General features: G+C 41.8%; 1 protein-coding gene across 4 annotated transcripts in view; it reads right to left on the bottom strand.

The window, feature by feature from the left end:
* Positions 1-12,500, bottom strand: part of chd6 (chromodomain helicase DNA binding protein 6) — a 106,930-nt gene that overhangs the window by 76,828 nt on the left and 17,602 nt on the right. For all 4 annotated transcript variants that reach the window (XM_037534969.1, XM_037534973.1, XM_037534970.1 and 1 more), the window contains exon 3: positions 731-1,236. In XM_037534969.1, the coding sequence (XP_037390866.1) occupies positions 731-1,236 (506 nt within the window). The remainder of the gene's footprint in view (positions 1-730; positions 1,237-12,500) is intronic.

Here is a 12,500-nt window from a genome sequence, read left to right as displayed (position 1 = left end):
GATGCCAGACTTGTCACAGTAGAAGAACCCTTTATGGGGTCATACAGAACCCTTTTCTAAAAAGTTCTATAAAGAACCATTTACAGCACATCCTCCATCATTCTGAAGCCCTTTTACAATGAAAAGAACCCTTTAGCACTCAAAGGCTTTCAGCGTTCAAGGTGCGACATAGAATCAGTTCCTTTATTAAAGAACCCTTGAAGAACCACCTTGTTTAAGTGTGTATATGGTTCTATACGGCATCAAAGAAGGGTTCTGCTGTTGTTAAGATGAACAGAAGAACCCTTTTTGGTGCTATATAGAACCATTTTCAAAAAGGTTCCATATAGGATCACTTAAAACGCAAGCATCTAAGCATGACATTACTATATAGAATACACGGTTCTAAACAGAACCATTCCCTTTACTAAAGAACCCCAGGAGAACCGCCTTGTTCAACAGTGTACAGTAGGATTTTTTTCTTCAGATTTTTTTTGTATATTACAAAAAACAGACTTAAAGGGTCCATTTAAGGGTGGGCAATACTTAAGCAACAGAACATGAGAGGGACTGTCTGGAGGTTCAAGATGGTAAATAAAGTGTCTATATCTGTGTTGTAGTCACGGCGACGCCTGGTTCCCATCACCACCACTGTAAAGACATCTGGACCGTTTCACACCAGACCGCTCCAAAGTGTCCAGAAATTCTAAAAAACGGGTGAAATTTCCCTTTAACGTAGACTTTAACTCACTTTGGCTTCCTGCCTCGCTGCCTCGGCAGTGAGGTCGCAGACTTGGCCTGCGTCTTTGACTTGACCTCTTGATCCTTCTTGACCTTTTTGGCCTCCTTTACCGGCTTCCCTTCTTTCTTCTTGGCCTCCTTCTCCTCCTTGGGTGGCCTGGGCTTCTTCTGAAGCAGCTCCTTCCCTTCTTTCTGCTCCTTCTTTTTCTTTGGTCTGATGTCGCTCTCTCTCTCCTCCTGCTGCCAGTTTCTTGAGTCTTTCTTGTCTTTTTTCTTTCGTTTTTTCCTCACCCTGGCCCCGCCCCCTCCGTCATCCTCCTCGCTGTTGACCGGCGAGGACGACGGGTGCGGACTCGGGCTGCTGGCGTGCGCCATGCAGTGATTGGCCGGCCCGCCGATGATGCGGATCTGTTCCTTGCCGAAATGGCCGATGGGAAATGTAGTTTGTGCGTTTTGGTCGGAGGCAGTTGCTGCTGCGGCGGCTTGCGTGTGCTTTAAAATGTGGGTGGCAGACATCTGCAGGAACAAAGCACAGAAGCCAGTTAAACCACGAGAAAAATATAATAAATTATCAACATTTACTGGCCTGCCATGAAGAACAGAATCATCGCATCACGCCGGAACCAGCGGAACCGGCAACACACATGCAGAATGCACAATAACTATCAAAACACCAGGACACCACCACAAAATATCGTATCTGTGAAGGGATTCGCGAGAAATCTGACAAAATACGACAGAAACCGAATCCACAGTAAATTCTGTAAAAGCTACAGTCATATACAAAAGTGTAGGCGCCCCTAGTCAAATTACACCTGTTGTTTCCTAAAAGAAATATAAACACAACACAGCAAGTTTTCCAATTTAACATACGGAGAAAAGAGTAGAACAGAATGTGCTCTACGCAACATTTAGAGCATATTTTATATTTTATGCTTTATGCTTTTTCCCCAACATGTTCAATGTAGCAAAAATGGTCATTTTACATGAAGATGTGCAGAAGCGTCTTGTCTGTAGAGAATGTTTGTTTATTTATTTAATTAATTTCATTTAAAAAGTTGTTGCTGACTGTGAGCCAAATTGGTCAGAACTGTAAAAGCGGCTCTATTTACTTTGTTCTGCTGTTAAGCAGATCATGTGATGATCTGACTGCGGCACCTTTACCATCTCGTGTAGGAACTTTCTGCGAGGAGCTTTCAGAGGGGGACGTCTGGTTCCTATCACCACCACTGTGAACAGTTCTGACTCGGTAAGTTTATCTAGAACTGAGCGATTCACACCAAACCGCTCAGAACCGCTCTGTTTACATCAGAAACCTTGGACTGTACAGAGATTTTGAAAAATCGCCGGAGTTCCCCTTTAACTGTTACGAGCTTGACATCATAACAATAAAAGAACCCTTTAACCATCTGCAGCACATCCTGTAGAACCTTTCATGAAGCAGAGAACCTTTAATCAAGCAAAGGGTTCTTTGAGCATTCATGGTTCTCTATAGAATGAATTTCTTTATTAAAGAACCCTTAAAGAACCTTTTCATTAGAGTGTATGTCAGCTACAGATGAATGTTAAACCTCTGTAAATGTTTTTTTTTATTTGAAATGGTTCGTTGCTAGGTGAAAAAATACAAATTAATTAATTAATTATTAATAATAACAATAATAATCATAATATTATTATTATTATTATTATTAATATTAATAACAATACATTTTGTTTACATAGACTTTTCATATGGAAAGTAGCTCAACATGCTTTATAATTAAAAAGTAAAATAAAATAATAAAAGTAAAAACAGTAAAAGCAGAAAAAGGAAGAGAAAGAATAAAAACTAAACTAAAGTCTAAAGTGTTTAAAAACAAGTAAATAAAATTAATGCCAACAGGATTTTAATTTAAAACTAGGTTTACAAAACATACATTTTCGACTAAACTACTAAACAACTAAAACAATCAAAAACAGAATATCATGACAGGCAAATCAAATAAACGACAACAGTATTTTAGGTAAAAACTTGATTAAAAGGATAAAATTTCAAACGTTTAATTACGCAGATTGTTTTAATTGGTGGACTTCCCCTAAATATGAACTCATGGCCCATTTTTTCCGTATGGGAGTCGTTTGTGCTACGACAGCACCACCAGTGCTAGTGCGAGCAAGTAAGGCAGCTAATAAAAGCCAATCGGCTACTTCAGCTTCAGGCCTTTTATAGCTGATAACGATGAGCAAGAAAAGACAATAAGACCTGACCGATCATCATAGCCCTGTTTATAATAAGAAATGAAATCAGTTTTAATCAGATTTTAAGACTCATTTTTAAACTACCGCATGCGGACGGTGGCCGGTTCTGCCCCAGAAGCGGTGACCGTGCTGCATTATAAGACGCAGTGTATCATGAAGACAGCTCTCGTTTTCAAGGCCAACCTAAAACCTTTTCGAACCTTTTTCTGTTTATATTTATACACTGGGTGACGTTTAAGGGGCAAAGGTACGCATCAAAAACAAACCTTTCCATTTACAGCGATTTTGGATCACTTGAAGGGGAACAGCACCCAAATTTCTGAAGTTTTCTAAATTATTAAAAGGTTAAGATGTAAACAGAGTCGTTCAGAGTGGAACGCTCCGTTCTAGACAAACATACTGAGTCAGAACTGTCGACAGTGCTGCTGATAGGAACCAGACGTCCCCCTCTAAAAGGCACAGTTTGTCCTGTCATCATGGAGCGTGATGGCTGATGACACAGGCTTGTGAATCTCATCTCTAAACCAAAATATACAAAAAAAAAAAGGCTACGAGCGACCTGACTGGTTCATGGGCAGGGGGGAGGGTGTCTGGAGGGCAGGGGGGGTAAAAAAATAGATTTTTGTGGATTTTTGGTAACCTTTTTGTTTTTCGCTCAAATTTATTTCACTGTGTAACATTTAAGGGGCAAAGGTGGGCAGCAAAAACAAACAACCTTTTCATTTAGAGATGTTCAATCACTTAAAGGGGAATTCCACCAAAATCTCTGAATTTTTTCTAAACGATTAAACTGTTCAGATGTAAATAGAGTCAGTCAGAGCGGTTTGGTGTGAAACGCTCTGTTCTAGATAAACTTACTGAGTCAGAACTGGTCACAGTGGTGGTGACCAGACGTCCACCTCTAAAAGGCACTGTTTGATGACAATTTAACAAAATACTTTTTTAACCTATTAATGGGGGATATAATGGCCGATATAGACCATAAAGATTATCCACTATTTTCCATCATCAACATTCCATATAAGCCCAGAAGACTGGTGTAGGTTCTCTGGTGGTTCTGGATGGTAAATAAAGTGTCTACAACTGTGTTGTAGTCATGGCGACGCCTGGTTCCCATCACCACCACTGTAAAGACATCTGAACCATTTCACACCAAACCCACTCTGAATCTCTCTGATTACATCCAGGTACCTTCGGCGTACTGGAGGATCATATTAGTCACACACCGCATACCACGGACTACTTTCTGGCACAATCAGGATGTGAGCAGTGTGTGTGTGTTTATGTGATCAAACATAGGCTGAGATCAGGAAGCCCAGGTCAGTATGGGTGATCACTCCAAACCATACCGGTGCCCATCGTCCACGTTTGCCATTCAACTTCTATGCTTTTAGCACAGTTTACAGGCAACAGACAGAGACAGAGAGGTCAAACAGACACGAGTAACAAAAAACAGAACACAACAATTCCAAATCGTGCTCTATAAATCATTATAATGACATCCCGGGAAAAAAAAACGAATGACATTGGACACTGGCATGGACACTGGGCCCGCCGCACCGTCTCTTAGTTTTACAGCTCTTATGCCTCTGCACTGACCTACTTCTACACGTTTTGCTCGATCGCCATGAAAACATAAGCTTCCTTTATAAGGAAGGGCGCTCTGTGCTGCGGAGAGACGGAGAACTTTACGTTTCTGAGCCACATTTAGCCGAAGGTCTCTTGTTCATCAGCAGGGCTTTATTTTTATCTGCGCCTGGTGCTGCAGCACACATGTGGAAGCCCACAGACCGAGCATGCATCTGCAGGCAGGTATGGGGATAATGTCAATGAATCACACACTTTCCAAAAGCGGGGCTGGAATCAGGGCCGTCGTCACGGCAACAGGCTCGGGACCAAGCTGCAGGAAGCGGCAACGTAAACACGCCGTCTCCGCGGTAACTCTTTCGTTGCCAGGGTGGAAGCATGGAGCGTGATGGCTGATGACACAGGCTTGTGAATCTCATCTCTAAACCAAAATGTATAAAACAAAGGCTACGAACGACCTGATTGGTTGATGGGTGGGGGGTGTCTGGAGGGCAGGGGGGGTAAAAAAATAGTTTTTGTGGATTTTTGGTAACCTTTTTGTTTTTCGCTCAAATTTATTTCATTGTGTAACATTTAAGGGGCAAAGGTGGGCAGCAAAAACAAACAACCTTTTCATTTAGAGATGTTCAATCACTTAAAGGGGAATTCCACCAAAATCTCTGAATTTTTTCTAAACGATTAAACTGTTCAGATGTAAATAGAGTCAGTCAGAGCGGTTTGGTGTGAAACGCTCTGTTCTAGATAAACTTACTGAGTCAGAACTGTTCACAGTGATGGTGATAGGAACCAGACATCCACCTCCAAAAGGCACTGTTTGATGACAATTTAACAAAATACTTTTTTTAACCTATTAATGGGGGATATAATGGCCGATATAGACCATAAAGATTTTCCACTATTTTCCATCATCAACATTCCATAAAAACTCGTGGAGGTTCTCTGGTGGTTCTGGATGGTAAATAAAATGTCTAGATCTGTGTTGTAGTCATGGCGACATCTGGTTCCCATCACCACCACTGTAAAGACGTCTGAACCGTTTCACACCAAACCGCTCTGAATCTCTCTGATTACACCTCACTCACTCAATTATGCAGAATTTTGGATTGGGTGGAATTCCCCTCAATACAACCGAGACCCTTGCAGGCATGATTGCAAGGCTGAACCTTGGGCTAAAATGACTCTGGAGATTTTATACGTACAGTTTAACTGTACCATCACATTTTTCCCAGATTGTCAGCTATTACTTGTTAATCATCTCTACCTGTAAACAAAACTCATGTTTTTTAAAAACTGACCCTAAATAAAACCCCCAAAACGGAAGAAGTGACGCTGCTAGGCAATGTTCTCTCATTCGCGCCCTCACCTTATCTCTCAGACCGGCTCCCATGTGCTCAGGGGACACAGCACACTGTAGAGACAGTCCAGCATTATGTCTCGCATGCAGACATCACACGCGCACACAGGCATGCGCAAACACAGCTCATTATCCCTGTACATGCTGCAGTGTGCACGCTCTGCCAACCCAAACCCCCCCGCTATACACCCCACCCCCCTCCAATCAAATTCCCTATGAATCAATACCGGCTCCAAACTCCCAAACGCGACAGCTGCAGTTTGGTCAATGCCAGACTCCGGTTCTCCCTGAAAAAGCTCCAGCAGCTTTCCTACACACACCACAAACCACGCAAATATACCTTCAGAACAAAGCATGTGTGCTCATGTACGCTCTTCTCAACAAAACCGCAGAAACACAGCGCCGAGTGCCAACCTCTCCATCATAAAGCACACGGGAAGAAAGCGGGACCAGCACTGTGGACCAAACAGAAACAACTGGACACAACAAAACAACAAAAATGAGTTAATACACCTTAGCAGATACTGTATTATTATTATTATTATTATTATTATTTGGCCTCAACAGCAATTTACAGCCTTTGCATACTCAGTATTTCACAATGAGTACTCATTCCTAAATTTACCTTTAAAAACACTAATATTCATGTTTCATAACGAACCAGAATTGTATGGATCTTCATTACAGCAGTTCAAAATCCTGTAGGCAGCAATGATGTATTATGACTAGGGATGCACCAATTCCCTGACCCCTAAATATGTGCCAGCATCAAATAAAGATACCAATATTAACTCTATCTAACCTAGCTAGCCTATAAAATCCTGATTTTTACAAATATTTTATTTTGTTGAAAGTAGAATATGTACATCGATTATGACCACCTCCTTGTTTCTATGGTTACTGTTCATTTTATGAGGTGTTTACATACACTGAGGTGTTTAAAAACTCAGCAGCACTGCTGTGCCTGATCCACTCACACCAGTGCAACACACACTAACACACCACCACCACATCAGTGTCACTGCAGTGCTGAGAATGATCCACCACCCAAATAGTACCTGCTCTGCGAGGGTCCATGGTGGTCCTGACCACTGAAGAACAGGGTAACAGAGTATCAGAGAAACAGATGGACTACAGTCTGTAACTGTAGAACTACAAAGACCAGCTATACAGTAAGTGGAGCTGATAAGATGGACAATGAGCGCAGAAACGAGGAGGTGGTCAGAACGTTACGTCTGATTGGTACATATATTGTTATTGCTGCATGACTACAGACAGAAATCTATCAGCTGACTTTCTGTAAAACTTTCATGATGAATGGATGAATAAAAGTGCTGCAAATTCACCTGGAATGAACTCTGTTTACAAGTTAAGATGTTTAAAATGCAGTTTATGGTTTATGTCTTCTCCTGTAAAGTTTCCTATCTGGAGATACTTCTTTTGCTTTGGACAGCGGAGCAGCTCCTCTGGCTCAGCAAAAATGTTGCTGAATGTTGTTTCAAGTCCGAATTTCTGAAGTCATTTGTCTAATATGTTCATTTGCGCAACATCTCCAAGCATCGGATTCTATCAGAGTTCAGTAAATATTAGTCGTACACGCTGCCAGTGGAAGTGGTTGAGCTGCAGATTTCACATCTCTGTTAAAACGAAGGGACGTGGACACATGGGCTCAGCTAGCGAGCTGATATGTTAAAGGCTAAACCAAGACTAAAGGCCATCACTACCCCAAGATACTGGCAGTACCTATATGTCTCTTTATCACTCTTGCCAAACTAAACCAACATCTTCATGTATTTTTCTTTTTCTGATCTAAGGCACTCCCAGACATGATTTCTGAAGCAGCTCTGCTCTTTTAGCATCAATGTCTGCGTGGAAAACGGTGAGGTGAGGTGGCGTGGACACTTGGCCTGAGTTCATGATCTATCCTACTAAACCAGCTCAGCTCAACTAACTGCGATCAAGGTGGTTATGTTGTAACTGTGACCAGCCCAGCATTGTCTTTTTCTGTATGTGCTGAAACCACGCAGAACTTCCAATGTTCTGTTTCAGCGCAATAACGGCCATCGTTTAGCAGTGGAGAGACAGCAGTGTCAACAAATATTCTCTCCCTCAAACCATTCTGCAGAGGCGATATTTGACTCAAGCTAAGAAAAGAGAGTTTGTGAACCAATAACGCATCTTCTCACACACATCCACCTGATCCTGAGAGTTTAAACCGTGTTATTCTGATGGTAAACATTCTCTCAGCTCATGTTTGAGGCTCGTGTCTCCATCTAGCTGCTGTGTTTGCTCCCGGTGTTAAGGAAACCTCTCAACAGTACAACATCTGAGACTCTAACACAAATTTACACCTGGTTTTAAATGTTGACAGAACCGACCGCCGCTGCTCAAGCCTGGGTAAATCCAGTGGGATAATAATAATAATAATCAGAAACTAACATCAGCCACTTTTTCCACGACTTTCCTACATTTTGCGCAGCCCTTCCTCTAACGCAGCGCTATGAGGAAGAGAGTATGCGCATAAACTGGGTGTTTGGCAGAACACATCTGGACCTCAAACCGGCACCACAGGCTCAGAACACAAGTCCAAAACTTGTCGAGCAGTTGTAGCAGAATTTCTTCTGAAATGAAGAGCATTAACAGTGAGTTTGCGCTGCAGAAACAGCCTCTTCTCTTCTGGGAAGGCCTGGAACATTGCTGTGAGGTACTAATGTTGGATGGTTAGTTCTGGATCAATAATCATCCCAAAGGTATTGGACGCTATAGCAGCACTGCTGTGTCTGATCCACTCACACCAGCACAACACACACTTACACACCTTCAGTGTCACTGCAGTGCTGAGAATGGCCCACCACCCAAATAGTACCTGCTCTGTGAGGGTCCATGGGGTCCTGACCACTGAAGAACAGGGTAACAGAGTATCAGAGAAACAGATGGACTACAGTCTGTAACTGTAGAACTACAAAGACCAGCTATACAGTAAGTGGAGCTGATAAAGTGGACAGTGAGTGTAGAAACGAGGAGGTGGGTCAGAACGTTACGCCTGATCTACAAATCAGTAAGCGGATGGTGGCAACTTACAAGCATTGAAGCGAAAGAACAGCAACTCACTCACTAAACACAAGCAAACCAGATTCCAGATGAATGAATCTGGAGATGATGTTCAATTTAACTGAACTTCCATAATATCCATACTGGAATTTTGACATTTTCTTTACTACATCAGTTAGTCACTGAGCACAAATCTGAAAACTAAATCAAATTTGGTCAAACCGTCCGGCCACAGCGTCGTTTTCGTACTATATTTTAGTCTTTGGACATAACATATTATATTATATTTATTACACATGATCACTAATAAACGAGCATATAAAATCAAATGGCTTGTAATGTTCAAAATGTGTGCTATATTTAATACGAAGCCAGTGAGAGTGAAAGTTTATTAGCCCACCGTTCAAAAACTTTAGCATGCATTACTTTTAACTGCTTCAATTCCACAGACAGTCAGGTACCTGCTGTACCTACTTCAGTCATTAAATCAAGAGTGCTTCAGAATCCTGACTGAGCTGGAGATAAGACAAGACCCAGAACGAGGCCAGAACCAATCAGGTAGTATCTTTATAATACAATATCGCTGCAGCCGGAACAAAACCTCATACCTCCAATTTTGTCGTTTTTCAGTTTTTGACATAGTTTGAAAATGCCTGTCACTTTTTACATTGTGTATAAATTTCATGCCGAAAGGACCAAAAAAAAACGGCCCAAAATGGCTTGGAAAGACGTCTGGTTCCATTGACTTACATTAGAAGTAAAGTAGGTTTTTCCCTTCTCCTGTAAAGTGACCAATTTGGAGATACAGCGATATTATCATAGTGCAATACAATCAAACAAGCACTTTAGGTCTTAAAATGAGTTTTAAAACATGGATCACAGACTTAACAACAGTACAGATATTCAGTTCATGCACAACACAGGCGACAATGAACCGATGAAGAGCTTCACTGTTTCTCCTGAACGTTTCTCCTGCAGAACAGACTGAAGGGAAGCACTTTCTTCTCAAAAGCAGCTTTTTATACAAACAGTCATAAAGAGCCATTAGAGGGTGTTAGAAATGTCACTCTCTTTGAATGCAGTATCCATTTAACCTGAACATATAAACGCTGTTTAAAAGTCAATTCATAAATATCAACACAGCCTTCACTCTATCGATATGCGTATAACCACGAGCTCATCCACAATATACTGCTGTATCTACAACCCCATTTCCAAAAAAGTTGGGCTGCTGTGCAGAATGTAAATAAGAACTAAATGCAATGATGGGCAAATCATTTAAACCCAATATTTCATTGAAAGTACTACAAAGACAATAAATCATATGTTGAAACTGAGAAATTTGATTATTTTTGAAAAATATTTGCTCATTTTGAATTTGATGCCGACAACATGTTCCAAAAAAGTTGGGACGGGGTCGTGTTTACCGCTGTGTTTCATCACCTCTTCTATTAACAGCACTCTGTCAGTGTTTGGGAACTGAGGCGACACTGCTGTAGTTCTCAAACTGAAATGTTTTCCTGTTCCTGTTTGATAGAATTTCGGGTGCTCATCCGTTTCAGGGGCTCACCTGTCCTATTTTTCATTTGATAATGTGGCAAATGTTCTCAGTGGTGACCGGTGACTCTTTTAATGCGGAGCAGTGCTGCTGTAACACATGCAGAATGTGGTTTGACATCGTCTTGCTGAAATAATTAAGGCCTTCCCTGAAAAAGACGTCGTCTGGACGGCAGCAGATGTTTACTAAAACATGTTTATATCGTTCAGCTTTAATGGAGCCTTCACAGATGAGCACGTCACACATGCCTTGTCCACTAATGCCCCCTAAACCATCATGAATACTGGCTTTAGAACTGCACTGATAACAGGCTGAGTGGTCTTCAGCCCAGAGGGCACGGTGGCCATGATTTCTATATTTTTCAAAAAACAATAAAATTTCTCAATTTCAACATTTGACATGTTGGCTTTGTAGTATTTTCCTTTGAAAATATGGTTTAAATCATTTGCACATCACAAATTTGTTTTCCAGTGTCTTCATTTTAAATATGATCAAATGGTCCCTTAACAGGACAGAAGCCAGTGTTGTAAAATACACAAACACACACACACATACACACACACACACACACACAAAAACACAGACACACACACACAGACAGGCAGACAGACACGCAGACAGACAGGCAGACAGACACACAGACACACAGACAGACACACACAAACACAGACACACACATGCACACACACACACACAGACAGACACACACACACACACAGACAGACACACAGACAGACAGGCAGACAGACACACAGACAGACAGCCAGACAGATAGACACACACATGCACACACACACAGGCAGACACACACAGACACACACATGCACACACACACACACAGACAGACACACACACACACAGACAGACACACAGACAGACAGGCAGACAGACACACAGACAGACAGGCAGACAGACACACACATGCACACACACACAGACAGACACACAGACACACACACACAGACAGACACAGACAGGCAGACAGACACACAGACACACACACAGACACACACACAGACACACACACACAGACAGACACACAGACAGACACATGCACACACATGCACACACACAGACATACACACACACAAACAGACACACACACAGACACACACAGACACACACAAACACAGACACAGACACACACACACACACTCAGTACTATGTGTTATGAGTTATGACTGCCTGTCTCTAAGGCTGCTGATGTGAATGTCAATGAATCATTGATCGCGCAACCTTCACACTGTCTGTCACACCGGTTAAAACAAATACCTACGGCTATCAATAAGAAACTAATTTCAATCTCGTACAGAAATTAGTACGACTGATGAAAGCTGACGCAGGTTCATGATGAAAAAGTCTTAATGCTGTTCTTTAGTAAACAGCGCAACCCTAACGGGAGAACAGGGACCCATTCCGCTCACAGTCTCGCTCTTACACACTGTCGTATCAGTGCAGTAACAACACAGCTTCCCATTACACACACAGATCATCACCATCATCAAAGGAGATGGAAGAGCCCTCTGACTGCGTGTTTAACTGTAAAGACGACAGAGAACAAGACGTTTTAATGTGCTTTTATGAACAACAGACAGCAGAACCTCACTGGAACTCACAACAAACAGCGCAGCTCAATGTAGAGAGGCAAAAGGGAGAGCTTTGGTCTGTCAGAATGAATCAGAGAAGTTCACAACTGCAGTTCAGATGAGCTTATGAGTCTCAACAGGCAAGAAAAGGCTTCACTGATCCTGATAGCTCACTCTCAATATGACTTACTGAGAAATGAAGGGTGATTCATGAGAAAAATCCAGTTAGGGCTGCTGCAAATGATTCTCATCAACTGTGTGTGTGTGTGTGTGTGTGTGTATACACACATGTATATATGTGTATATATATTGCTGTTTATTGCTATTTGCTACGACCTCGTATCTCCACTTTTGATGTTTTTCAGTCTGTGACATAATTTGAAAAAGCCTGTTGTTGTTTACATTG

The sequence above is a fragment of the Pygocentrus nattereri genome, chromosome 26 (assembly GCF_015220715.1).
Source record: "Pygocentrus nattereri isolate fPygNat1 chromosome 26, fPygNat1.pri, whole genome shotgun sequence".
Lineage (NCBI taxonomy): Eukaryota > Metazoa > Chordata > Actinopteri > Characiformes > Serrasalmidae > Pygocentrus > Pygocentrus nattereri.
Note: the sequence above shows the minus strand (reverse complement) of the source record. Positions and strands in the feature narration are given on the sequence as shown.